Genomic DNA, 27,337 nt, shown 5'->3' on the forward strand with positions numbered 1-27,337 from the left:
TTTTCAAATAGCATCATGTTTGTGAGATTCTTTCGTGTTGCAGCATGTGTCAGCGATTCATTCCTTTTTATGGCTGAATGATGTTCCATTGTGTGGACAGACCACACTTGGTTCATCCATCATCATTTGATGATTGTTTCCACTTTTTGGCTATCACAAATGAATAATGCTGCTGTGAACATTGTGTACAAGTGAAAGCCATTTCCATTTGTTAGGAGTTGGCCACCCATACCACAGGACCCAGGCACTTATACAGTAATCTCTAAGGGGAACACTTGTTTGGGAATTATTTATGCTTTTGAGAGAAACCTTGCCCTCCAGAGTAGAGCAGGGGAAATAGCAATTAGCAATCAGAAGCTGTCTTCAGTGGCTTCTGAAGGCTGCCCCAGTCCCCCTGCCTTGTTCCGAAGCATCTCTGTAAGCACATGACCCGGTGGCACGCCTTGGGTTTGTACTCGCAGGATGACAGGGAGTGGAAGCTTAACGGCTGGCCTTTACTTTTCTCAACTTCCATTTTAGGGTCAGCCAAACTGGAGCTGCCTCCTGTTTGCAGCAAGTCTGTTGTTTCTTTTTTATTGTCATTGAGGTGAAAATTGCAAGACACCAACAGACTGAGATTGGTCCAAAGAGCTTTATTGTTCCTTCATTCCCTCACCTGTAGCCCCAGCGAGGCCTGGGGATCCCCTACCCTCACCCCGGGGGTGGGAGGCTTTGGTTATAGGAACTCACGGGGTTTATTCAGTCACGGGGGGCTTGGCTAAAGGCCCACTTGCTGTCTGCAGGGAGACCCAGGCCGTATGAGCAGGCAGCTCGGAGTGCAGCAGTTGAGGGCTGACTTGACATCTGGCTCTCTCCTTCTGGGGAGACTTTACCAGGAGGAGATGGTCTTCTCATGGGCCTGGGTGTCGGGGGCTGGGGCAGTTGTCGACAGTCATTTCCTGAGGGCCAGTTGTGTGCCAGGCCATACTGGGGGGCCCTGCTCATTGTTTCCAAGCTCACCACCCTCTGAAATCAAGTGTCACAGTTCCTGCCCTGCAAGAGTTCATAGCCTAAAGGAGAGGGAAAGTCAAGATACCTAAAAAGCCTCAGAGAACAGGTCCCACAGTGAGGCCCCCATACTTGAGATCTGTGTGCAATGATTTTAAGTGTTACATGGACAGTTTTGCATCTGTTTTATAGTGCCTTGCTATTTTTGGCAAATGATGCTGGTCTTCTATTTACAGAAGGGAGGCAAAGTGTCCTTTGAAAAATTTCTGTGAGCAAGAAAAAAGGGTGAGAATCTAAAAGAATAGGTGAAATTGGTCACGTTCCAGGTGGTGCAAGATGGCACCACTGGGCACATGGGCCCAGATGTGGGAGGCTGGGGCAGGGCCCTGCCATGCTTCTCTGAGTCTTAATGCTGGTTTTCTGTTTGCTGAGCAGGAAGCAAGGCAGCGAAGACAGCCTCCAGGGCACCGACCTGCCCCCTGCGGGGGAGGAGGAAGTGCTCTTGTGAAAGGCGGTCCCCGTGTGGAAAGTTGGGGGGCCCCGGCCCCCAGCTCCCCCGCACACATGTGTCCACTGCGGCCTGAGGAGGCAATGGAGCCCGAGTAGCTGCCTGGATTGCTCGACCTCGCATGCACGGCCTTGACGCCGGGCTGCTGCATCCTGTGTTTCCATAGCAGCATGTCCTACGGAAACCGAGCACGTGTGTAGAGCCCTGATCGTCATAGCTGGTTATTTGTCTTTTCCTTTGTTGTTTTAAAGGGGACAAAAAAAAAAAAGACTTGACTCCGTGACGTCGACCTTGGCCACTAGCTGGCTGAACGGGCAGGTGTGAGGAGTTGCAGACCCAAACCCACGTGCACTTTGGGACAATTGCTTTTTAAAACATTTTTATGCCAAAAATCCTTCATTGTAAATTCAGAACCATGTCAGATATACCAAGTGAATGTGTGTGGGGTTTGAACATTGTGGAAAAATGAGCTGAAAACTCCAGTGGTCTGAGGCCACAGAGTTAGTTGCTGCATTGGAGAGGGAGTAGAAGGTTAGTTGTGACTCCTCATTGCAAACCCCAAATCATGGCACCTTCCAGAACCATGTACTCCAGGAGTCAGAGTAGGGCTAGCCCTCAGTAACTGCAGGGAGCTTTGGTACAATTTATTTGTAAGAAGTACTTCTTAATTTTTTATGAGTAGAATTCTAGTCAGGAAGACAGAAAGGGCTTGAAGTTTAATTGCTCCTTGAAGGGGATTTGCCTACCTTAGAAGGGCATTGGGCAGCTGTGGTGGGAAAAGTTTCGCCTGAAGGACTGAATGAGTTCATGACAGCTGCTCAAAGCTGGTTTCTGAGACAGTTAACTGAGCTCTAGTGAATTTCCTTGTTCAACTACAAAAAACTTCAGGGTAAAATCCTACGTTACATGGCTTAAGATGAAACAAACAAAAAAAATTTCAATTCTCTAATAGACTGAACTCTAGTTCAGAAATTATTTAGAGCTTCCAGGATATATTTCAAGGCTTCAGGCATGTGATTGGAGTTAGAGCCAGTGAAACCTATGCCTGTATGTTAGTGGCTTAGCTTGTTTATAACCTGTGTATTCTAGAGACTGGTAAGGTTTTGTTTGTATATTAAATACTAGCTGATTGTTGCAGTCAGTTAAATACCCAGTTTCTGGAGGGACAGTTGGGAAATACTCAGCTGTGACACAGATGGTCATCCTTACTGTCAAAGCTTCCCTAGATCTATACAATAACATTGGGACACCCTTTTCAAGAACATTATTGAAACCCAGAGCACTCCTCAGGGTAAAAGGGAACCAGAGCTTGGTACAGGAAGTTCCATTTTATAGCCAAAAGTCCAGAAAGAAAAGGTTTATCTTTTTGACTAAGGGTGGGAAGTTTGGTTGAGGTTAGGGTGCAGCTCCTTCCAGAGCCAAGTGCCAGTGAGTGTGAAGTTCAAGGGAGGGGAAAACCGGAAGTACTTTGCCCTGGGGGATTCTGAGCTCCGCTTCCCAGTGCTTTATGGAATCAGGTTTGGGGAAAATACGGTTTTGGTAACTGGGCTCAGAAGACTGAGCTTTCCCATACTTTCTGTCTGATCAGCCTTGGTGTGAGGATTTCTTATTCACAGAACCCTGGGCATTCTTGGCTTCCATAGATTTCCTTAAGCTCTTGGCTGTAGTGTAGCCAGACTTTTCTCGCTATTGTATAAGCAGTTCAGCATTAGGGAATGCTGGTGTCAAAGAGCAAAGGACACCTGGTCTAGGGAGGATGGTCTTGCCTGCTTGCTTTCTGTTTGTGGAACCTAGTATGTACTTTCTCCTGCCCTCTTCCTCTAAATTTTCGTGGAAATGACTCAACAGTTCCACCCTTTCTGATAGCAGATGGGCTTGGTTAGTTTGCAATAAGCACCTTGCAGTGGTTAAAGCCAACTGGTTGTTAGCTCTAGTCCCAGCCTGTCCATGTGGACTCTGGCTGGCCAAGTGGCCCAGCTGAGGATGGCAGGCAGCCTGCAGAGCTTCTGCAGAACTCCTCTTATGTTTACACAGCCACATCAGGCAATGCCATTTCTCCCCACCAGGAAACTTTCCATCTGAGATTTCTGGTGTGGAACGCCAGCGATCAGGTGGCACCCTGCCATTTGGGTGGGGGGGTTGGGGGAGGCCCATGTTGATAAGTTTTTGTTTGTTTTTGTTTTACACAAAGCAACACCAAAGACAGTTGTGGAAAGGACCCACCCCCCATGGAAAGTATAAGCAGAGACAGCTGTAAACATAAAGCAAGCATTAGAACTACCACTCTCTCGGAGCACAAACATTGATTTTTTTTAAAAGCCAGCCCTGTCAGGAAAGGGGAGATGCTGTTATGAGCAGCTTTTCCCAGTGGGCAAAAAGGATGCCCATAATGTCTTCCGTTGCTGGCTTATCTGCAGGACCAATTTGGTGTAAGTAATCTGTGGCCTGCACTTACGGCCTTGAAGGAAGCACAAATCCTCTATCCACCTTTCTCTGTCCTTTTCCACCTCCCCCATCCATCCCACAGGTTGCCAGTGGCTCCCAGAAAGCCTTATCGAGCCCCTCGTTGGCACTTGGGGCTGTAGAGGCCGTCTCCCCATTGGTCTGGCCTCTCCTGTGAGGTAGGGCTCTCGTCTTCCCAGCCTTTCTGGAACAAGGAGAATTCCCGCACAGTTAGATACACAGGCCTGGCCTGTTGCGCTCTCCCATCTTTCAAAGGGGAGCTTCACGTTGCTGAGTGGAATCAGCATGACCTCCACTTGCTTCCGAGGTGCTAGGGAATGATTCAAGGTTGTTTGTTCCCATCTTCTCTCCAGCTTTACAGGCTGAGTTCCATTGGACTGCTGACTTTTTGTATTCTGTAATTTATTTCATGCCCGATGCTTCTGTTTTAATTCCTGATCCTTTCTACTATGCATTTTCCTTTTATCAGGTGTACGAAGTTGAATACTGTGTATTTATCACTAAAAAGTACATGAACTTAAGAGAAAAAAAAGCCTTTAGTGTTTTCCACAGATGTTTAGGCTTCTCTGTAAACTTGAAATAGACAGCAAAATGGTGCAAAGCCTGGGCCTCTTTGGGGTCATTTTGTTGGTGGTTGTTTATTTAGGCCGTCTGTCCTGATGTCTGTTTTCCTTCCTTAGGCTGACATCAAGGTCAAATGCCCAAGTCACAGCTAATGCATTCAGCAAATCCCGAATGTAGAACATGTCCTAGTACCTCACTAATCAGGGTGTGAACGGTTCCCAAGCCGGCAGTTGTCAGTGTCACCTGGGAGTGGGTTAGAAATGCAGATGTCCAGGCTCGGTTTAAACATGCTCCCCAGGTGACTCCTCTGCATACTGAAGTTTGAGAAACACTGCTCTACTAGCAGGCAGGTAATTGCAAGGCTAGGTGGAGGCCAGACAGGTTTGTAGACCCAGGAGCAGTTTTAATCACATTGAACATGTCCTATGGGGCAGGTGTACTGCGCTTCACCCACGAGGTAGGTATTAACCCCATTTTATGGATCATCATCTGTGAACTGAGGCTCAGAAAATTTAAGTCAGTTGTCCAAGGGCTTGAATTGTTAACAAAGCCCCCAAACTCAGTCTCAGTGGTTGCCGGTTTTCATGGCTTCTGGAGACTGGTTTAGAACTGATGCTTCTCCAGGCCAAAGGCTGAGGGCTCCCTGCATTTCAAGTGTGAATCTAGCCCATGACATTGCTTTCCTCACTTGGAACTACATTTTTCTGTTATCAAGGGATAGCAGATGAAGTCTGAAAGATTCCCATTGCACTGCTGCAGAAGTACGTTGGAATGTTGGCCTTTAAGCGTCAGGAGCAGGGGGTTCCTGTTTAAAGATCCCACTGAGTCTCTGATGAAACAAAAAGAGATGCACGTAGGTGCATCACTGTGCAGAGCTTTAGGGGTTTCAGAGAATCCAGAAGCGCATCCATGGATGCAAGGTGGAAGGACCCCTACTTAAGAGACAGTGCCAGAGAGTGCCGTGAGTGACAGCATGGCCAAACGCAAGATGACTGGTGAGTAAAAGAAGCAGTGTCCCCCCAACACTCATCCCTCACCCCAATTGGCCTCCACATTCCATTTTAGAAAAGAGGAGGCCAAACAAAGGCTCCCTCACCCCAGAAGACAGCCAGCTACTTTCAGTCCTTATCCTGCAAGATAATAAACCATTTGTCTTAGTTCATTTTGTGCTGCTATAACAGAAAGCCTGAAACTAGGTAATTTGTAAAGAACAGGAATTTATTTCTCACAGTTCTGGAGGCTGGGGAGTCCAAGACCAAGGTGGACCAGTAGGTCTGGTGTCTGGTGAGGGCTGCTTTCTGCTTCCAAGATGGCGCCTTGCTGCGTCCTCCAGAGGGGAGGAATGCTGTGGCCTCACGTGCAGAAGGTGGAAGGGCAAAAAGGAGACAAACTCCTTCTGTCAACCTCTTCATAAAGGAACCTAGTCCTTATTCAGAATGAGGGCTAAGCCTGCATGACTTAATCACCTCCCAAACGCCCCCACCTGCCAACACTGTTGCATTGGGGATTATGTTTCTAACATGAATTTTGGGGGACACATTCAGAGCATATCACCATTGCTAAAAATTCCAGCTCCATTTGATCCATGTGTTTTTTGCGAGCATTTTTTACAAAGGCAACATGAACCAGAGCTTTGTTGAAGAGATCTGGTAAACTTTTTTTTCTTCCAAAAGCAAGAAACGCCCAGGTTGGTCATTTATGCAGCAGAAGCAGAGCACTTCTAAAATAACTGTTATTCTCAGCACTTGGAAATGAATTCACACAAAAGGGAGGGCAAACTGCTTCCCTTAGGGGGATCCTGAACACCTGATGCAGAATTAAGTCGGCGTGAAGTCACAGCCAGAAATAGCTTCATTAACATTTCAAACTTTGTGGCAAGAGAGGCGGAGGTGCTGCTGCTTTTGGTTGGAGATTTGGGGGAAGCAGATGGGGAGGAGTGAGGATAAGCCACTTCCATGTTACCTAAAATTGTGTTACCTATAGCACAGCACTGCGATTTTATGTAAAAATGTAAGCACAGGTAAGATGTCACTAGAGAAAAAACGTCATGTAAACTTTATAGGAACACAACCTAATGAAGGTCAAAATTCCTAGGCTTTTAATTGTTTCTGTGTTTTACCTGATTTTACAGATTAATTTCTGTAGTTATAACACAGTCACTTGTTACCCCATTACTTTTTTTTTTTCGGCAGCTGGCTGGTACAGGAATCTGAATCTTTGACTTTGACCTTGGTGTTATTAGCAACATGCTCTAACCAAGTGAGCTAACCGGCCAGCCCCTCAAAATTCTTAGGCTTTTAAGAGAAGGCTAAAGTAGGAAAAAAATTAAGCTCCAGAAACACTATTTCAGGGACCTTTTCTGAGCACAGTGGGCTGGACAACAAATGGGTTTACTGGTTAAAGTAAAAGGGTAGGAAGGAAAAGTTCTAGCATGTGTTATGAGACGACACAGACAAGAATTAAGAAACATTGTTTTAATGTTTGGTTCTCAATCATCTCAACATTGCTCTTCTCAAAGGAAAAATGCTAACTCTGCCTGGTGACGGCAAGGACAAAGTCCCTATCTGGGAGGAAGAGGAATAGCAGCCTAGGCGTGCTAAAAGTCTAGTGACCACCAACCAGGTGGCCTTCCCTTCTTTATAAAGTTCTTGATCAGAGTTACTCTGCCTCAGAGGACTGGCCCTGTACTGAAAAGGGCTAGAGACAGGAGGTTCTGAGAAAAGCCAGCCCCAGAGGCCATGTAGATGGCCCCAGCTCTGTAGACCACAGTGACATCACTGACCAACGCTCACCCCAGCAACCCCACATTGGGGGTCCCAGCAACAGCAGAGGTAACCCATCCAAGAATAGACCAGTAACCTACTGTGCCGAGTAGGCAAACAAGCCCTACAGACAAAACACAGGAGCTGCTGACAACCCTGAGCACTTGTGGGGCGGAGACTAGATTGGAATCTGGAACTTTCTCTGGGGTGATATTACAGCCATTCCTCCTCCTCCTCAGGTGTGGGGTAGGCATCACTGGTCCATCTCACCACCAAGACCCTGCAAAGAGTGATAAGTAGGTGTATACCCAGCATGCCGGGCCCCAAGCAAGCCCAGACCATTGGGGTGGGCAGGAGCCAGGCGCTTTCCCTGCGGACTTTTGGACAGTCCTTCACAACAGACAAGACCCCAGTTGGCCTAGTGCAGGGGTTTCAAGCATGGTATCCAACCCTTCCTGTTATGCAAGGCGAATTTACGTCGTGTGGGGACAGCTTTTGTCATAATACCTATAACTTGAGACGTCACTAAAGCAAGGCCAGGTTTTAAAGAGAGAGTTTGAAAGAGAGAAAGAAGTAACTGCTGGTACAGGCGGTGTAGAGGTGGGGCAGATGCTGAGAGTGGCCTGTGGCTGCCTGGGTTGATGATGCGCTGACAGTAGCAGCCTCTATAGAAGCGCCTCCCCAGACGGGCCAGGGGTTCTGTCTGCCAAGACGAGAGACAGATGAGGTGCTTGGACCTTCTTCCTGCTGGGAGGACAGCCTACCTGCTCGTAATCTTCCACATATTTATATTTCTTCTCGCGATAGTAGTATTTTTTCTTCATGCAGTAGAGGACTATGATGTCACACAGCACTGTGGCCTGAATTTAGCAGAGGGAAAGAAAGAATAAGCCAGGATGCTTTTAGCCCCTGTTACTCCAGTGGGCCCCTTCCCACCAAGCCTGGAATCTCACTGGAAAGAAAAGGCACCTCCACCTGTCAAGAGGAGGCTAGGCCCTGAGGGATATGATCCTGGAGAAGGGAGGGTGGAAGGCAGATGGGGGTCAAGGGAAAGAAGCCCAGAGGGTACAGTCAAGAACAAATCCAGGGTCCAGAGAAAGGACCCGGGTGCCAACCAAGGCATCACCTCACTGTGTTGATGACTGCAGAGGAAGGCCCGGCCCTGGAGGGCAAAGGGAAAGGCCTAAACCACTCACCACCCCCAAGAGCGCCAAGCCAGAGCCAATGTTGATCATGGTAGGGATGATGTCAAACTTCCCAGCCTGTGAATGACAGGAGAGGAAGAAAGCTTGATATGGGTAGAGGAGAGCAGAGAAAGGGCAGGGAGAGGCCCAGTCCCTATGGCCGCAGCACAAGGCTACCTTTCCAAACACGATGATGTCAAAGCGGATGCCATATGCCTTGATGAGTGTGCGCTGCTCGTTGCCAGTGAGGTCATTGTAGTACCTGGCAAACCTGGGAACAGCAGGACATATTAGAGGCAAACAGCACAGGCCAGAGCAAGTGGCTGGATCTTGGGTCCTGCGTGAGGGATGTTAGAATCCCCTGCACAGTTGGTGCAGGCTACCAATACATGCTGCCTGCTGAGCGGATGCACTGGAGCACCTCAGGGCCTCTCCTGGCTAATGGCTAATGTGGGCTGCAAAAAAGGAGGCCCCCAGGGGTGGAGGGGGACAAGAAGACCTCCTGTCACCACCATCCCCTCCTGCAAGATTCCTGCAAGCCCGAATCTCTTGCTCTGAACATCCTTCCTAATATAGCTGAGCCACCTGCCTCTCTCAAGGGGACAGTGAGAATGAGGCCAGCCAGCACAGTCTCCAACACTGCATTGCAGGTGGGGGCTGAGCCAGCCACGAGACACAGTGTCAGCCCTGGGCTTTTTTTTTTTTTTAAAGAATCAATGATCTATCAACAGATGGATAGATAAACCAAATGTGCTCTATCCACACAATGGAATATTATTTGGTCATAAAAAGAGATGAAGTATTGATAGATGCTACAATGTGGATGAACCTGGAAAACATGATGTTAAGTGAAAAAAGACAGCAAAAACCACATATTGTATGATTCCATCCATAGGAAAGTCCAGAATAGGTAAATCCAGAGACAGAAAGCAGATTGGTGTTTGTCAGGGGCTGGGGGACTATTAGTAGAGGGGAGATAGCTAAAGGGTACAAGGTTTCTTTTTGAGGTGATGAAAATGTTCTAAAATCAACTGTGGTTATGATTGCACATATCTTTGAATATACCAAAAACAACTGAATTATACATTTTAAGTGGGTGAATAGTATGGCATTTGAATTGTATCTCAATAAATCCATTAAAAAAATAAACAGCAGGGGATGGTGGGGAGAGAACCAAGGAGAGATGATACCATGTGCTGCCCTGTGTCCTGCAGGATCCACCAGGAGCCTGTGCTTAAACCCCAAGCCCGTGATCCATCTGGTCCACAATTTCCATGTCATGGTCCAGGTCTGTGAAACTTGGGCGGCGCCTGGCTTCCGACCCAAGCATGAGGTTTCCACAGTGGTCTCTACAAGAACTGTGTGAGATGAGAAGTGGAACAACCCAAATCTAATCACTAGGAAAAAATTCACACATCTGCCCTCCTATCAGTGAGCCAGATGGTTCAAGAGGACACAGCAGATCCTGCAGTTACAGAAATTCCTTAGGATCCCATGCACATTCGATTCCCCAAGTCGCCACTAGAGGGAGGCAAGGGCAAAAGAAAGAGCCGCTGACTGACTCGGGCGGCCTATTTTTCAGGGTGGCTACTTGTGTGAAAAAGGCAACACAGGGCATGTGAAGATGTGCGTAGCTACAGATTTTGCTGCCTCAAGGAAGTGGGAAATATGACCCTTGCCTCTGGCCCTCTCTCAGATTACCAGCTGTACTGGGTTGAATAGTGTCTACCCCGCAAAATTCACATCCATCTGGGAACTGGATGTGACCTTATTTGGAAATAGGGTCTTTGCAGATGTAACTAGTTACAATGGGGTCAGACTAGATTAGCACGGGCCCTAAGTCCAATATGACTGGTATCCTTATAAGAAGAGGAGAAGGCACATAGCAACAGACAGGGGACAAAGGCCATGTGACAACAGAGGTGGAGGTTGGAGTGAAGCGTCTATAAGGCAAGGAATGCCAGGAGCTATCAGGAGCTGGAAAATGCAAGGAAGGATCCTCCCCTAGAGCCTTCAGAGGGAGCATGACCCTACAGACACCTTTATTTTTAGACTTCTGGCCTCCAGAACTGTGAGAGAATAAATTCCTGTTGTTCAAGTCACCCAGTTTGCAGTCATTTGTTATAGCAGCCCCAAGAAATTGATACGCCAGCATTTTCAGCAGGGAAATATCATGAAGGTCTTTCTTGAGCCTAAAACTGACATCCCCTGCACTCTGGAGATTCCAGGGTAGGCTCAACCTTTGAGAAACCAATTCCTGGGCCAGGCCCCAGAGGCTTTGGACTGGAAGATCACGAGATCATCCACTCCTCAGAACAGTGAGCAGAGGTCTTGGCTAAGGACAGCCTTGGAAAGCAGAACTTGCCGCCTCTCTCAGCTGCTCAGCAAATTGTGACATGTTTCCTGCGGTAGGAAAGGGCAGGGTGGACTCTCACGGGCCGGGATGCCACAGAAGCAGACCCTGCTCGGAGGACTCTCCCTGGAGTGGCCTTCCTACCTCGGGCGGGGGATGGGCAGCCTGCTCTTGGGGTGCTGCCTCAGTGCTGGTCTTTGGTGAGCGTGAACACTCCCACTGCGGAGTAATCGAGCCACCTGGATTGGGGCCCAAGCTCACGCCCACCTGAAATTGTAGCCAGGAGACACATTGTGGTCCAGGTCCCGCGTGTCAAGGCGGCGGAAAGAATACTTGGGCAGGCAGAGGGAGGCGGCCCTGTCCAGGTTGCAGTCCCAGTTCACCTGGATGCCCATGATACCTCCCTGTGGGTTAAGAAGCTTCGTCAGAGACTGCTCTATGTGAGAGGTGTCCAGGATGGTGTTAGAAAAGCCAGGGACTGCACCTACCTCGATGGCCATGTCCTGGAAGCTATGGCCTGCATTCTCCACTATTTTGCCAAGACGGAATATGGGGCAGAAGGGATCTGTTTTAGCGTCATAAATGCACGATTTGAGATAGGCAGAGGTGATGTTTGGAAGGATATTCCTCCTAAAGTCAGGAGGAAGCAGAAAATCAGAGCAAGGAAAACCTCACAGAACAGCCAGAAGTTTCTCCAAGACACTGGTGAACTCACACAGCTGGCCACTACTTACTTGCTGAAATTAAATTTGGGATACCAGATGTTGTTCTTAACCAAAAGAGTGAAGTTTTCTGCAGCCTTTAATAAAGCAGGTCTGAAAAAAATATATAATGTATTGTTAGTAAAAGTACAAATATGTAATATTTAAAACATCCTATATACACTTGTCTTACAATGTCATTTGGTCAAAAAGCAAGTGAAACATCACTAGCATTTTCTACTCTCTTCTGCATAAACACTAGATTGATCAGGAAAAGGAACTAAACAGCCTCCTGGCTTCTTCCTCTCGTGGAAGGGCAGGGCCTCTTGCCCAAGGCAATGGGAATTGAAAAACCTAAGGATTACTAACAGGGCAGAGGGCACTGTCTCTGGGCCTCGCTGGAAATCACTCCGCCGCCAGCTGCTGGCTCTCAGTGCTTGCCTTGCTCAGGCACTCTCGGGAATGACAGATCTGGATTTACAAGTTAAACCAAAGGTAAATTCACCCACAGGCTGGATCCTGATCTGCCACAAGTACACAAAAAGCTCCTGCATGCTGGCAGACCCACCTCTTCTCAGAAGTGCCACGTCAGCTCCTGGCTGACAAAATGAGTTGAATCTGTCACCAAGGGGACCCCATTTTTTTTGGTGGATTTCTACTGGAGAATCTGGCACTGTAGGGCTGACCCTTCTGCGGAGGAGGCCTCCCCTGATCCAGGTGGAATCTTTGAAGTTATAAACAACAGTAGTCTTCTCAACTCTGAGTCAGGAGCAAGGCCAATGGCAGGGCCACACGATGAGGGGAGGTGAGCCTGTCACCCCTGCTGCCAAGTAAAGGCTTTGACTGGCACTTGTCTCAGGGCTTCAAAGTCCCCATTCCTTTATCAAGAGGGACAGATTAATAACAGTGATTTTCAAACTTCTGTCACTTTGTCATTTCCTATACCTCGATTTTTCTTTAAGACCACCTTAACTTTTTAAAAAATTAAGGTGAAATTGAGAAAACGTAAAATTAACCTTTTTAAAGCAAACAATTCCGTGGCATTTAGTATAGTAGCAATGTTGTACAACCACAACTTCTATCTGGTTCCCAAACATTTTCATCATCCCCAAAGGAAACTGAGTACCCATTAAGCAGTTACTGCCTATTCTCCCCTCCCCAGGGTGGTCCCCAGCCCTTGGGAACCACCAATCTTACTTTCTTTCTCTATGCATTTGCCTATTCTGGACATTTCATATGAACGGAATCATATAATATGTGGCATTTGTGTCCGGCTTCTTTCACCTAGTATAATGTTTTCAAAGTTTATCCATATTGTAGGATGTATCAGCACTTCGTTCCTTTTTATGAAGACTGAATAATATTCTACTGTATGGACATACCACAATTTGTTTATGCATTCATCCATCGATGGACATTTGGGTTGTTTCCACCTTTAAGATCAACTCACTTTTATTGACATTCATTTTGCAATGAAGTTTTCCATCATGACCATAAAAAAATGTCATTTGCCACTAGTCAGAGGTCACTGTTTAAATAAATATAATGAAATTGAAACAATGTTACTAAAAGTTGTAGTTAATATTACTGTCTTCCCAAGATGCTGAATCTGGGTCTTGTTCTTTGTGAGAAATGGAAACCAGCAAGCAATAAAAAGATATTAAAAATACCCCAAACCAGGATTTCCTTCTTCATTTAAAGGAGCTGAATAAGAATGGAAATGGGAATGTCTTTCTCATCATATGACTAAATGTTATTTCATGTATAGTGTGCACATAAAAATCATTTTGCACTGGATTATAACAGTGATGTCTAATAAAAATAAACTAACAGAATCATAAGCCACATAGTTATTTAAAGTTTCCTAATAACCACATTAAAAAGTAAAAAGAAAGGGCCGAGCCCGTGGCACACTTGGTAGAGTGCTGCGCTGGGAGCGCGGCGACGCTCCCGCCGCGGGTTCGGATCCTATATAAGAATGGCCAGTGCACTCGCTGGCTGAGTGCCGGTCACGAAAAAATGACAAAAAAAAAAAAAAAAAAAGTAAAAAGAAACAAGTGAATTTTTTCTTTTTTTATATTGTCAATAAATGCATTTTTTTAGTAATTCCTTGTATAGATACTGAGAAGTTAAATTCAATGACTAATTCATGCCATATATATATATTCCTGTTTTGGATTTTCTATCAGCAAACATCCAACTCAACTGTCCTAGAGGTTTTGAGTACATTGAGAAAATGAAACCCGATCACTGTTACAGCAAATGAGTACACATGAAGTTTTTCTAACCAAGTGAAGCTGCCTGAAAAACAAACACACCTTAAAAATAAGAATGAATGTACTCATTACTTATAAGAATGTTTTGATTATTACTTAAACAGTACACAAATCAAATTAAATAAACTACTAAACAGAAGTGTCAATATTCAGGGTTTTTTGTTTTTTGTTTTTGACCAGTAAAGAGATCACAACCCTCGGCACGGTGTGGTCTGCACTACGCTCCGCCAGTGAGCGCACCGGCCACCCCTGTATAGGATCCGAACCTGCGGCCTCGGCGCTCCCAGTGCCGCACTCTCCCGAGTGACCCACGGGGCCGGCCCAATATTCAGGGTTTTGAGTGTGGTTTCCTCCCAAAATTTGGAAATAAAGGAAATTAGCTCTCAGAATTTACTTTTGAGATTAGTGAAACACAGTGAGTGGGTGAAGTCACCTTTATGAGAATAGAATTCTAGTCATGTAACCTTCAACATATCTTGCTTATCAACCTACCTAAAGAATCTGTCAGGCAGAATAGATAATGGTAAATTACAGAATAGAAACGGGAGTCACAGAGGCAAAAGCTGGCTGAGCTCAAACTGATATTGTGAAGAAAAAAAATGAATGCATGGTATCACACCTAAAGCACTTTGAGCATTTCAGCCCTACTGGCAAGAACATCTCTATTGTAAAGACAGATGTTTCAGGCAAACTTGTCTTACAAAATAAGCAAACTTCTGATTATTGGGCTTTGATATATGTCAGCTTACAGTGATAAAATGCCCAGTTAGCTCAGTTGGTTAGAGCGAGGCACTATAACACCAAGGTCAAGGGTTTGGATCCATACTGGCCAGCCACCAAAAAAAAAAAAAAAAAAAAAAAAAAGCCCATTGATTTCAGGTATTAATGTAGCTGTGAATTCTCAAATTAACACATTACTTTATCACATAAACCATAACTTGGTTCCATTGGACAGGAACAGGATGTGCTGCTCTTCCATGCAAAAATCCCTGTCTAAATCAGCCTATCTTAAACAAATAGGCACGAGATTAGTATTTCTCATCCTGTAAACTCAGTGAATTCAGGTTGCCCCTGAGTTTGGGATTTGTTAATCCTTCATCTGGGTAAACACAGTTAGTGAATCCTGGTGCCTCCCAAGAACAAATGAAATTAATTTTTATAAAATAGCCCAATGTGTCTAAAATATTATTACTTAAACATGCAACCAATATAAAATATTAATGAGCTATTATACATGTTTTTTCATCATAATCTTTCAGAATCTGGAATGTATCTCACACCAACAGCACATCCCATTTTGGACCCAGCTACATTTCAAGTGCTCAACAACCACATGTGGCCAGTGGCTCCTGTATTAGAGAGCACAGTTCTGTAAGATCCTCTGCAGCTCTAAAATGCTAGACTTCCTTTTAGTATTTCCTTCCACAGCCTGAGCTGTTGTCCTCCGCAATCTCTAAATCAGCAATTCTCAACCTTTTCTTCTGTCTCAACACATCCCCGATGAGGTTCAGTAGCTTCCTGCCCCCCAGAAGCAAGGCTTCGGTCTGGGTAAGGAAGGCCCTCATTGCAAGCATCTCTCAGAGCATGGCAATGAACTCCACCCACTAAAAGTGCAGCAAATTATATCTGCTGTGGAGTATGCATAAAGCAAGTGTACTTCACAGGGCCTGGTTTTCCAAAGGCTTGCAGTTTCAAATATTGACCTTGCAAAGGACAGGAAATTTTCCCCAGGCTATATAGTTTCTGTTGTAAGATAAAGAATTGTAACACAGCAAGGTTGCTGGCTCAAAGACAGACAGGTTACTGATTGATATGTAAAGATACTGGGAAATTGCTGTAAGAAGAGAATGTTTGCTAAGATCAAGCTTTTGTTGGTGGATCAACTTAACTTCTTGAAAACTGCACTATGGAATGCCTACTGTTAAACTTGTTAAACTGTACTTAGAAAACACCCCACCTATGTTCTCTTCCTGTAACTTCCTGGTCTGGAGAATAAATGCGGGAAGAGAACCCCAATTTGTGGTTAATTTACGAAATGGAAGGAATGCTTCTATCTTGAGGGTTATGGGAGATTAACCCATTTCCGGGGCTTCTCACTGCTCAGAAGAAATGGGCTTTGAGTAATCTTTGCCGGCTCCATCACCCAGGGGAAAAGGGGTGACAAATCCGTGGGAGGCAAAGCAACAAACTGGGAAGAATGTTATTATTCTAGGGCAACCTTGAACCTGTTCTAGTTTACAAAACAATATAGCAGACATTTATTTTCCTGACCAGCATCTGTTCCCCCCTTTTCTGGTAACAGAACCCCAGATTTTCTTTGGAAGCCACACCTCCCCCACTCTCAGCCTCTGTCATTGGGTTGGATTGACTCTAGCCCTACCTCCAGAGGTGGGCATGAGACCCAGGCCCAAACTGATGAACAAAACCCATCCCCCAGCCACAGTGATAGGTTGAGGGATGTGGCTGATGAAGTGAAGATGTACAGGTCTAGATCTCTATGGACAACTAGATATGGCAACTTGGCTTTGGGGGGTGTGAGCCCAGAGCTGCCTGCCAGGACTATGCCATGGGTCCTGCAGATGAAGCTGACATGGAGGGACGCAGAGCCAGAAAGGGAGACTGATGTTGTCCTTTGAGCCCCACATCTAGCCAGGCTGGCTTTTTGGTTAGCTGAACAATAAACTGCCCTGTGCAATGTGTGTGAATGTATGTGTATTTGTATACACGTGCTTATGGCACTGAGAACTGTTTCCTGTCAGTTATTTGTAACTGACATAGTCATAACATACAAGGAAGTCATCTGCACCCTTATCATTAGTAACAAACACTTGTGGCCCACCTCACTGCTACTGATTGCTGCCTGGTGGTTGAGAACTGCCGTCCCAGGGCAGCCTGAATCCACACTGACACCAAGCACACACAAAAAGCCCCCCCCCAGGCTTAACTCTGCTGTCGCCTCCCCTCAAGCCCCAGCACCAGAGTTAGGGCACTTCCTTCCCTCGGGCAGGACTCACTTTGACAAATGTGTGTCATCTTCCACTGGGCACCAGGCTGCCACCTCGCACGTCTTCACAGACCCGTTGAACGGCACGCATCTGCCAGTTGCGACTCCTACAGGGGCAGGGGGGACTCAGGCCCACAGGTCTCCTGTTTTCTATCTTTGTGGGGTGGACAGTGAGAGCCCCAACACACATCCTATGCAGCCAGTCTTGAGCTATTTCTGTTCTGGGATTCAGACAGTGTCCAGAAATTGGAACTGGAGGGAGACAGTCACCTGAGTGCTGGCCACATCTCTGCTTTGCTGACTCATGGCCAGGGTGACTCTAAGCCACAGAACTGGGCAAGATCTGGGATGGTTTCTGGGGCTCACACAATGAGGTGAATGTAGAGAGGGGGTCCCTGGGCCACAATCTTGACACTAGGCTTACCCAAGTTCATGTGAAAGCATTGAGGAATTGGGAATTTCTTTACCCCTGAGATTTCTCTATCTGAGAAGCTCCATAGGGGAGGCGATCTCATTGGGGGCTGCCCTCCCCAGGCCAAGTATCTGCTGTGGGGTCACAACCTTATCCTTGTACCATTGCTGTGGGTGCCTGAGGAGCCAGCAGAGCAGTTGGCATTGAATTCACACACAGTGGTCTGATCTGGAATCTGGAAATAGAAGAATGAATGAAATCAAGTTCCACGTGGCCCGGCCCCACACAAAGTCAGACAGCAGTGGAGAGGGGGTTGTGAGGCCCGAGGCTCTTTCCCGAGGAGCCACCTACCTCAGGACAGATGCCCTGCGTCTGGTTCATGGTGATGATCATGTTGGTCATGATGAAAAGGGAGTTTTCCTCCTGCAGAGCAGGCAGAGGGGAGATAGCACTGTTGTGTCACCCTCAGAGAAGTTTAACAAGGCCATAAAGAAAGTCAGATGCTTACTTGAGAGGACAGCTCAAGAAACTGGTCTGACCGTCTCCCATGCTCTCCTGAGAGCTTGTAACATAATTGAAAACAGGGTCTCGAACAAATACTTATACATGAATGTTCATAGCAGTACTTTTCACAATAGCCAAAAGGTGTGAACAGCCCAAATGTTTGTTGACAGATGAATGGATAAATCAAATGTGATCTATCCATACAATAGAATATCAGTCAGCCATAAAAAGGAATGCAGCACTGACACATGCTACAACATGGATAAGCCTCGAAAAACATTATGCTAAATGAAAGAAGCCAGATACAAAAGGCTGCATATTGTATGATTCCTTTGATATGAAATTTACAGAACAGGCAAACTCATAGAGACAGAAAGCAGTTAGTGACTGCCAGGGATGAGGGAAGGGTGACATGGGAGTGACTGCTAATGGGTAGGGGGTTTCTCTTCAGGGTGACGGAAATGTTCTGGAACAAAATTGAGGCAATGGTTGCACAACACTGTGAATGCACTAAATGCCACTGAGTTTTTCATTTTAAAATGGTAAATTTCTCTGTTATGTGAATTTTACCTCAATTAAAACAAGAGTCTACAATCTGAAATGGTTGCTCAATACAGCCTGACTTCTTGAGGAAAAAGAGCCAACAATTGCTCAAAACATCCTCTAGCAACTGGATTATCTCAGAGATATAAAAACACTAGGTCTCAAAGGTCTCAAATTTGGCTGGTTTTCTTTCCTAGCCAGAATTAAAAATAAATAAAACATTCTGGAGAAGATTCAATCAGGGTCAGCAATTGATACTTCTCTCTTTGAGAAGGTTCTGTTTTCTGTTTGTAGGTATGAAGGTGCCAAATCATGGATTTAGAGTTTTTGGAAAGCAAACTGCTGGGAATGAAACTGAAGAATTGTTAATAAGGACCTTCTAATATAAGGAATAAAAGACAAAGACCACAGAAGATTCTAGTTGGACACCCCCCCTCATTGGGCAATGGTGTTTTATATTAATTAATTAATTAATTAAGCTATTTCAAGAATGATCAGGAGAGCACCGGAATTTTAAAAGGAGATGTCTGAAGCTTTCAGCATTTCACTTTGCTTGGAAGAACACAGTCAGCAATGGGAGCCATCTCTGGGATCAGGGTAACTTGAGAGCCAAAGGATGTGTAGAGCCCACCCCAGGTCTGACTAGGTGGTGGAAGCTCTAGGAATAGCTGGATCTTCCAAAGAAAGATCTAGAACAAACCATGTTGGGAGACAAGGAAATGACAAGAGGAGGAGGCATGAGGATGTAGCCGGAGCCGGAGTCTCTCTCCTGACACCCTGCCATGCTCCCAGGTGTTCAATATATAAACACTCTTCATTTGGTATTTTTGGAAGGCTGCTCCTAAGACTCTCCTGAGTCAGATTTGAACAATTCAGTATAGTCTACTTTTTGTTTCCTATCTCTTATCTTGTATTTCGAACTTAGGGGAATTTCAGACTGGAGGTGAGCCAAGTAGATGCAAACAGGTGGTTGTGTTCCATCTACAGAGAAACACAAAGACCTGGTGACACAAAGACAAGCTCACGAAGAGAGCTCCATGGCATACACCGCCCCCAGCCCAGACCTGCCACGGAAGGCAGAGCTGCTAGGAGTTCCTTTCCAACAAGGGGCAGAAGCAGAGCTTGTACCCTTCCTTGGTTACAGTGAACACTCCAAGCCGACATTCCCAGAGCTTTCTAGGACAAGGCCATGCCTTCACAGGAAGCAGCAGTCTCTCTGCTGAGATAGGTGCATGCCAGCAGGACCACCTACCTCTAGCCAGCTGCAAATCCCCTGACCTTTATGGCACATTAGCTTTGTCTTCTCTCTGGGCACCCCACAGGACCCTTCTGGGGAGAAGGCAGGGATGAAAATGAACATACTAGAAGAGAGTTTCTGAAGTCCTGGCTTTCCCTCACAGAGCTCTGAGCCAAGAGCTGGCGGCTTATCTGCATTTGGCCACCCTAGGGACCCTAGCACATAAGCCATCTGGAAGGGTATGTTGGGTTTGGCCGTGCATTGCACAGCTGTTACCACAGCTAAAGAGTCAATGTTTAACTTGGAGCTTGTTGGATTAATAGACCAGAGACTAGGATGCCACATCTAACAATTTCTTCCCTTACCTTTGTTCCTGATGGAATCCTAATGCTGGTACATCTGTTTCCTTCTTGTTTGGGTTTTGGTCTCTAATTGCTATTAAAGTTTTTACACTGTCTGAAAAAATTTACCTTGTGGGTTCATAACAATAAAGCACATCCAAAATGTGGAAAGGTGATATTTCCGCCGGAACTTTTCCCAGGATTTAAGACATTCGCTTTCTCACCTTTCAGGACTTCAGACAGACTAAGATGTTCATATGAAAAGCTTCCTGTGTTTAAGCTAGCCACGTTTTAGTGCTGAAGAACCATGGCCGACCAAATACAATCTGCTAGACCCTGTGCCAAAAAGAGATCTGGCTGCACTGCTTTCTTGGACTAAAACAGTCAGTCTTACCACTACATCGGTGGTGTTAGAACTCTGGTCATGCCAGTCATTAATCAAGTGTGCAAAGTCAACAAAGAGAAAGGAGCAATCTAGAGGCTTCAGCGTTCGAAGACATACCTGAGCTGGAATCACATAATCGGCCACATCCCAGACCCGGAATCCAAGTTTAGAAGTGTTGGTCATAGCCACGCCCTTGACTTTGGTAGTAACTGAGCTGACCACAGAGTCCATTTCCTGGTAGCCCTTTTCCCACACAAACACCCACCTATAAAATAAAACAGACTTCTTAAACTGCCATTCCGATTGAGTGAATTTGAATTGATGCCAAAGAGCTTCTGGTAGCCAGAGGCTGAAAGTACAAGACGTTTACTAATTACGTGACTTTGCAAAAGCTACTTAACTTCTGGGGGCTCCATTTCTACTTCTGCAATATGGGGATAGTAGCACCTAAACCGCAGAGTTTGACATGATGCAGGTAAAGCACTTAGCACAGTGATCAGCACAAATAAAATGCTCAGTGAATGCTGTCTTTATTATTAGATATTTGAGCTCTTTCAATACTCTATGACCTCTGGGAATCACCAAGAGCTTAAAAAAAAATATGATAATTACAGTTACCACTTCAGTGTTTTTAGGTGCCAGGCACTGACTTAAGCTCTTTATATGTATTAACTCATTCAATCCTGACCACTTTATGAGGCAGATATCATTATTATCTCCATTTTAGAAGAGGAAACTGATACAGAAGGTTAAGCCACTTGCCCAAGGTTGCTCAGTTAGTGAGTGGCGGTCAGAATTTGAACTCAAGCAAGAAGCCTCTTCTCTTGCCACTATGCCCTAGTCTTTCTAAAAAAGAGAATCACATCTTTCAAGGAACTTTTTATATAGTTTCTTTTGTTCCCAATAATTCAGGTCATATGTATGTTTCTCTCCTCTAAAGTAAGGACATTATTACCAGTCTGAATAATTAAAAATCTGAAGGCATTAGCACATAGTGGTTAAGACACCAGAACAGACTGGAGCGAGTGGGTCTCAGTTAATGTTTCATCTCCACCACTCATGAGGCATGACTTTGACCAAGTTGCTTAACCTCTCTGTGCCTCAGTTTTATCTTATAGATGGGAATAATAACAGAACACCACAGGACTGTTGTGAGGTTAAATGAGTTAATGTATGATAAGTGCTTATAACAATGTTTGTGAGTCTGAAATTGACACAGAGGGAGATTGACACCATGGAAATTGTGGCCAGTACTACAAATCAGAACTCCTACCCTCAAGAGCTGTTGTTAAACATCTATCAGAGACTATTATTGTTGTTATTATTTCTAGAATCAAGAAACGCTAGGTTCTGTCTCCCCTTCTTTTAAGTCCTAGACACTGAGACTTCAGAAATTCACTGGTTGGTTTGATCTAAGCAGTCCTCAAATTCATTGTCCATCCTAGAGATGAGCTTTTCTCCTGACAAGTCCTCTTCAGGGCTGCTAGGAACTCAACCGCAATATAAGCTTCTATTCAATTCCAGTCTGACACACAGAAGCACAGGGCAGGAAGACCTCTATTATTTTACCACCACGTACAGTGAGTTGCTAAATCAGATACACATGGCTTCATACCAGTTATTATCATGTGATTAACTATTTCCTCATCATGTGACTGATAACAGAACTAGTGAACCCGTTGCATGTTTAGTCTCTTTTTCAAGAAGGGTTGCTGTAGGTTACTATGGGAGAAGAGACCACAATCTCTCCAAGATGAACTGGATCAGGAAGTTAAGAGATAAGTTAAAAAGAAAAAAAAAGCCCTTAATTCAGATCCTGAGTCAGTTTGATCTTAGCAAGATGGATAAAAGTGAAGCATTTACTGCTTTAAAAGTCCTCATGATCAAGGTAGAAAATACTCCATAAGAAGCCCACAGAGCTGTGCTGCCCCAAAGAAATATAATGTGAGCCATATATATAATTTAAAAATTTCTAGTAGCCATGTTATAAAGTAAAAAGAAACAGGAAAAATTAATTTTAATGATATATTTACATAACCCAATATATCCAAAATATTTTAATATGTTATCAATAAAAAAATGTATTTATGTGCTTTTTTTGGGGGGGGGTACTATGTCTTCAAAATCCAGTGTGTATTTTTCAGTTAGCACATCTCAATTTGGAGTAGGAACATTTCAAGTGTTCAACAGCCACATGTGACTAGTGGGTACCATATGGTACAACAGAGCTATACTTTCTGTAGTCCAGAATTTTACAGGCACCCTAAGGCTAGAAGTGAACTGATCCTCCCATGAGAACAAAATCCAAGAGTAAAAAGCTGCATGAGAGCTCTTGGTCCCAAATGCTTCAGGTCCAACCAACAATGTGAGTTTAGTTAACTAGCTAGTACTGGGTATCAAAACTGAAGAGTACATTACAATCACTGTGGGGCGAGGAGTTGGTGGTATTGGTACTACCTTACCCCTGAGACTTAACGAGTCCAAACCTGGGTGTCGGTCAGTTGGTTCTGATGCTGAGTCTATACCTGGAAAGCCATTTTCTTGAATACTGTCAGTACCTACTGCTGCTGGGCTGACGGATGTTGGGAGCCAAACCAGATGGATCATGTGAATTCCCTTGGGCAGTGTTAACAGATTCCAAACCCCACCCCAAGGTGGGGGGATCTGTTAGTTTTAAACAATTCCTCAGATGAGTCTTTCATGATCAGGTAAGTTTGGGAAACACGGGATCACTGGTTCCCAAACTTTACTGAACATCAGAATCACTTGGGGATTTGGTCATACTTGATGGCATTTAAATCACAAGGTCTGGAGATGGAAGCCAGCAATCAGTATTTTCTAAAGATTCCTAGATGGTTCCAATGTGCAGTTTGGGGACTACTACATTAGGCCTTTTCAGAACAGGAAATGAGAGTAGACACATTGGTCAGCCCAGCAGCTGTAGAGACCGTTCACAGCCCAACTGAACCTTTAAAGTGGGCCCAGATGGCAAGGCAATTTCCACCTCCTCTCCCGGGTTGTATTAAATTGTAACGGGTGCATTCAATTAAAAGTAAACATTCAGTGAGGCCTGAGGGTGGCAGGGCATACACTATGTATATGCCCAAGAGAACAGCTTGGGGAACGATCAGGCTAAGGCAGATGCCTATACAACCCGGCAACCCTGGCAAACCCACAAAACAAAGGAAGTGAACTTGAAATACTTCTGGAAAGTTTGGCTTCTCTACTATCTTGGGTTACCTACCACACGGTGCTCAAAGGAAAGGACCAGAGGAACCAAATGGAAATCTGAAGCCTGAATTTTGTCAGCAGATAATGAGAGCGGGAAGTGAAGTGCGAAGACTGAGATGTTTGGGCAGGGGCACCACGGAGCAAGTCGGACGGTTAAGAAGCAAGAAAAGCGGGGATGAAGGTCTAGCCAGGCTTTGCCCTCAAAACACAGCATCAAAACTGCATCCTGCCCCCGGAGCCCCGGCACAGAGCTCGTCTGTGGCAAATGCCGGAGGAGTGTGTGTCACTGGCTTTTCAGGTCGGCACCCCCCGGAGGTCGCCCGCGGGGCTCACCCGGTAACCCCGGCCAGGGTGAGCAGGTGCACGACCCGGAACCGGAGGTTGGCCCCGGCCGCCGAAGACCCCCGAGCCGCTGCCCCCGCGCGGCCGCGCTCACCCGATGACGTAGGCCAGGATGAGCAGCTGCACAGCGCGGTTCATGAGCCCCACTTTACGGCTGCGGATGAGCACGATGCGCGGCGTGTCGTACTCGAACAGGAAGGCCGCCAGCACGGCGCAGCAGCCCGCCATGGCCGTGCCTGCCGCCGCCGCCGCCCGGGCTCCGCTCTGTGTGGGCCCGCCGCCTCGTTCCCACTCGGGAGCCCCGCCCAGGCGGCCCGGCCGGCCCGCGGTGCCGTCATTGCCGGGGAGGGCTCGGAAGGAGGCGGCGTTGGTCCTCGGGGCCTGGGGCCACGGGGAGGACGTCACCTTCCTCTCCGGGACTAGTCACCTCTCAGGAGGGCTAGGAGATCCAGTGACACACTCAGGGGGATGGGGCCCGCGGAGGAGTGACCTCCCCCTTGGAAACGAGTTACCCCCTCAGGGGGGCCGAGGTCGGATGTGGGGTAATGGGCAACGGGGGCCTAGGAGGTACCAGTGACCTTAGAGGATCTGGGGGCTGTAGAGAAGAGCCATTCCTCAGGAGACCCAAACTTGTGCAGGCTCTGATGCGGGGAGTGTGGCGACGTCACCTTCTCAGTCTCTGAGTGAAAAGCCTAAAAGGTGTCCTAGGAGCCCCCGGCTGGAGCCACGAGCCCCTTAAAAATGCCCCTTTTGGAACTGAAGCCCGGCCACATCCTACTCCAGTTTAGATGCTTGCTTAGTTGCAGGCCAGGAGAAGCAACAGCCAGAGCCAGGGGAGGTGTTTCTGTGGCCATCCTTTCCACTGAGCATGCTTTATTACAACTTTAGGAAGAATTGGCAACTAGAGAGAAAGTGAAGAAACACCTACACAATTTTCCATATGTATGTTTGTTTATTCCCTTCAAATATGTTTTCATAGATAAATTTTATATTTAGTTTCACTAATACATTCAATGAATATTAATAAGCACCTTCCATATTACAGGCACTGTCCGGTGAACAGAGCAAGCAAAACATCCTGCCTTCATGCGGTATAAATTCTAGCAGTAATTGGTAAACAGTTTTAGTTTGTAATCATAATCAGTGGTTGTGCTTTTCATTTTCTGATTGTTTTCCATGTTACTGCACTCATCATAATGATCACTTTAATCTGTGGACTGTTTGTTCCAAAGGATATGACATGATTTCCCTTACTGCTCTCATCTGATTGCTTCTTAGTTTGTGGATCCTATGCACAATCTTTGATACAACATTTTAGTTCATTTCCTGGATGTGAGATTCCTAAGCCATACCACCTTGTTTTTCCAAACATAAAAAGGTGAATAATAAGAAAATTTGCAGAAAATAGCATCTGCCTCTAGAGACAGAATTGTTAAGTTGGGAGGAATAGAGATGCTGTCTGTCTCAGCCACAGTGGTCCCAGGAAAAGGTGGTGACAGGTTAAGTGTGATTTTATTCATTCATTTGACAGATATTTACTGAATGCCTGTCTAGTGCTTGGCAGGGTTCTTGATGATGGGGATATGGACGTGAACAAAGTCTCTGCCAAAATGGAGGCTGGTGCAATTGGGAGGGCTTAAATTCTGAACAGAAAAGGAAAACCCACTTGCTAAATCCTTATTGGAAGGAAACTTAAAAATGCTTTTCCTTAAGAATCAAAACATATGTCCAGCCCTCATTAATACTTATCCCATAATAATGAGTTTATCCCGGCCTTACAAATCCTGAATTTAAGTGGTTTGCTTGTATTTTGGAACAAGGTCAGTTAAGAGAAATGTAGAAATACAATTTTTCCTAAATTACTAGTGAGTAACATATCATTAGACCCAACAAGAGAAGCTGATCCTGAAGAATGATTAGGAAAAGAAAGTTATTTCATTTATGATATGTGCCCTTAATTTATATCTTTCTAAAACCAGCTTTACTGAGGTATAATTGACATACAATAAACTGCACATATTTAAAGTATACAATTTGATACGTTTGGCATATGTATACACACATGAAGTCATCACCACAATCAAGATAGTGAACATATCCAATGTACTACGCAGAATAATCTTATTAAATATAAAATAAAAGTAACTGCTGGTTACAGTTTGGCTTTTCAAATGCACACATCTTAATCATATTCAGTTGCTTTTTTTCTTTTTTTTTTTTGCTGTTGTATGCCTGACTGCGTGTGATCAGTTATTGAGCAACCTTGAGAATTTAGTTCTAAAAGAAACAGAATTTCAGTAAAGGTGCAAAGACAATTCAATGAGTAAAGAATAGTCTTCAACAAATGATGCTGGAACAACTGGATGTACACATGCAAAAGAAGTTGGACCCCTACCTCCTCCATGTATAAAAATTAACTCAAAATGGATCAAAGACCTAAATATAAGAGCTAAAACTATAAATCTCTTTGATGAAAATATAGGTGCAAATCTTGGTGACCTTGGATTAGGCAATGGTTTTTTAGATATGACACTAAAGCACAGGCAACAACAACCAAAAAATAGATAAATTGGATTACTTCTTCAAAACTTAAAACTTTTTTGCTTCAAAGAAATCATCAAAAAAGTGAAGACAACCCACAGAATGGGAAAAATATTTGCAAATTGTATATCTGATGAGGGTCTAGTATCTTGAATATCTTAAGGATTTGCAACTCATCAATAAAATGACAGTCCAATTTAAAAGTGGGCAAAACTACCTGAAGAGACATTTCTCCAAAGAAGATTTATGAATGGTCAATAAGGACATGAAAAGATGCTCAATATTATTAATCACTAGGGAAATGAAAGTCAGAATCACAATGACATACCATTTCATCTCCATTAACATGGCTTTGGCCAATAAAAAAGATGGCAAGAGGGCCGGCCCGTGGCTCACTTGGGAGAGTGTGGTGCTGATAACACCAAGGCCACGGGTTCAGATCCCTATAGAGGGATAGCTGGTTAGCTCACTTGGGAGAGCGTGGTGCTGACAACACCAAGTCAAGGGTTAAGATCCCCTTACCAGTCACCTTTAAAAAAAAAAAAAATGGCAAGTATGTGGAGAAACTGGGACCCTCAAACATCACTGTTGAGAATGTAAAATAGTGTGGCCACTTTGGAAAACAGTTTGGCAGTTCCTCAAAATGTTAAACTTAGAATTATATCACCCAGCAATTCACTCCTAGGTATATACCCCGGAGAACTGAAAAGGTATGTTTATGGAAAGACTTGTACATGGATATTCAAAGCAGCATTCACAAATAGCCAAAAAGTGGAAAATAACCTAAATGTTCATAAAGTGATGAATGGAAAAACAAAATATGGTCTATTCATACAGTGGGATATTATTCAGCTATAAAAAGGAATGAATTGAGGATGGGGGCTGGTCACAGGAAAGACCAAGGCAGGATTAGAGGGTTGGGACTTCCAGCCCCATCCCCCAACCTCCAGGGAAGGGAGAGAGGCTGATGGTTAAGTTGATGACCAGTGATTTAATCAA

At 45.2% G+C, this 27,337-nt stretch overlaps 2 protein-coding genes across 7 annotated transcripts in view; one reads left to right on the forward strand and one right to left on the reverse strand.

Moving 5' to 3' along the window:
* The window catches only part of CAMKK2 (calcium/calmodulin dependent protein kinase kinase 2), a 51,747-nt gene extending 42,004 nt beyond the window's left edge, over nucleotides 1-9,743 (forward strand). Inside the window, exon 17 of one of the 2 annotated variants that reach the window (XM_063087363.1) lies at nucleotides 9,683-9,743. In XM_063087363.1, the coding sequence (XP_062943433.1) occupies nucleotides 9,683-9,706 (24 nt within the window). In that variant the 3' untranslated portion in view covers nucleotides 9,707-9,743. Of the gene's footprint in view, nucleotides 1-1,422; nucleotides 2,401-9,682 lie in introns of those variants that run through there. The other variant, XM_063087362.1, reaches the window with a different exon arrangement.
* Nucleotides 416-24,058, reverse strand: P2RX4 (purinergic receptor P2X 4). Of its 5 annotated transcripts, XM_063087368.1 has the most exons (12): nucleotides 23,892-24,058; nucleotides 20,342-20,489; nucleotides 17,566-17,637; nucleotides 17,377-17,449; nucleotides 16,813-16,909; nucleotides 11,556-11,636; nucleotides 11,310-11,451; nucleotides 11,089-11,225; nucleotides 8,646-8,739; nucleotides 8,481-8,546; nucleotides 8,049-8,144; nucleotides 6,982-7,564 (listed from the first exon to the last, which is right to left on the reverse strand). In XM_063087368.1, the coding sequence occupies exons 1-12, from the start codon at nucleotides 24,023-24,025 to the stop codon at nucleotides 7,538-7,540; spliced, it is 1,167 nt and encodes a 388-aa protein (XP_062943438.1). In that variant the 5' UTR covers nucleotides 24,026-24,058; the 3' UTR covers nucleotides 6,982-7,537. The 5 variants fall into 5 exon arrangements, with proteins under 5 accessions (XP_062943439.1, XP_062943438.1, XP_062943437.1 ...); XM_063087367.1 differs by having other exon boundaries at nucleotides 6,982-8,144; XM_063087366.1 differs by having other exon boundaries at nucleotides 8,481-8,739.
* Between the last annotated feature and the right edge of the window lie 3,279 nt (nucleotides 24,059-27,337).

The sequence above is a fragment of the Cynocephalus volans genome, chromosome 2, assembly GCF_027409185.1.
Source record: "Cynocephalus volans isolate mCynVol1 chromosome 2, mCynVol1.pri, whole genome shotgun sequence".
In the NCBI taxonomy this organism is placed as follows: Eukaryota; Metazoa; Chordata; class Mammalia; order Dermoptera; family Cynocephalidae; genus Cynocephalus; species Cynocephalus volans.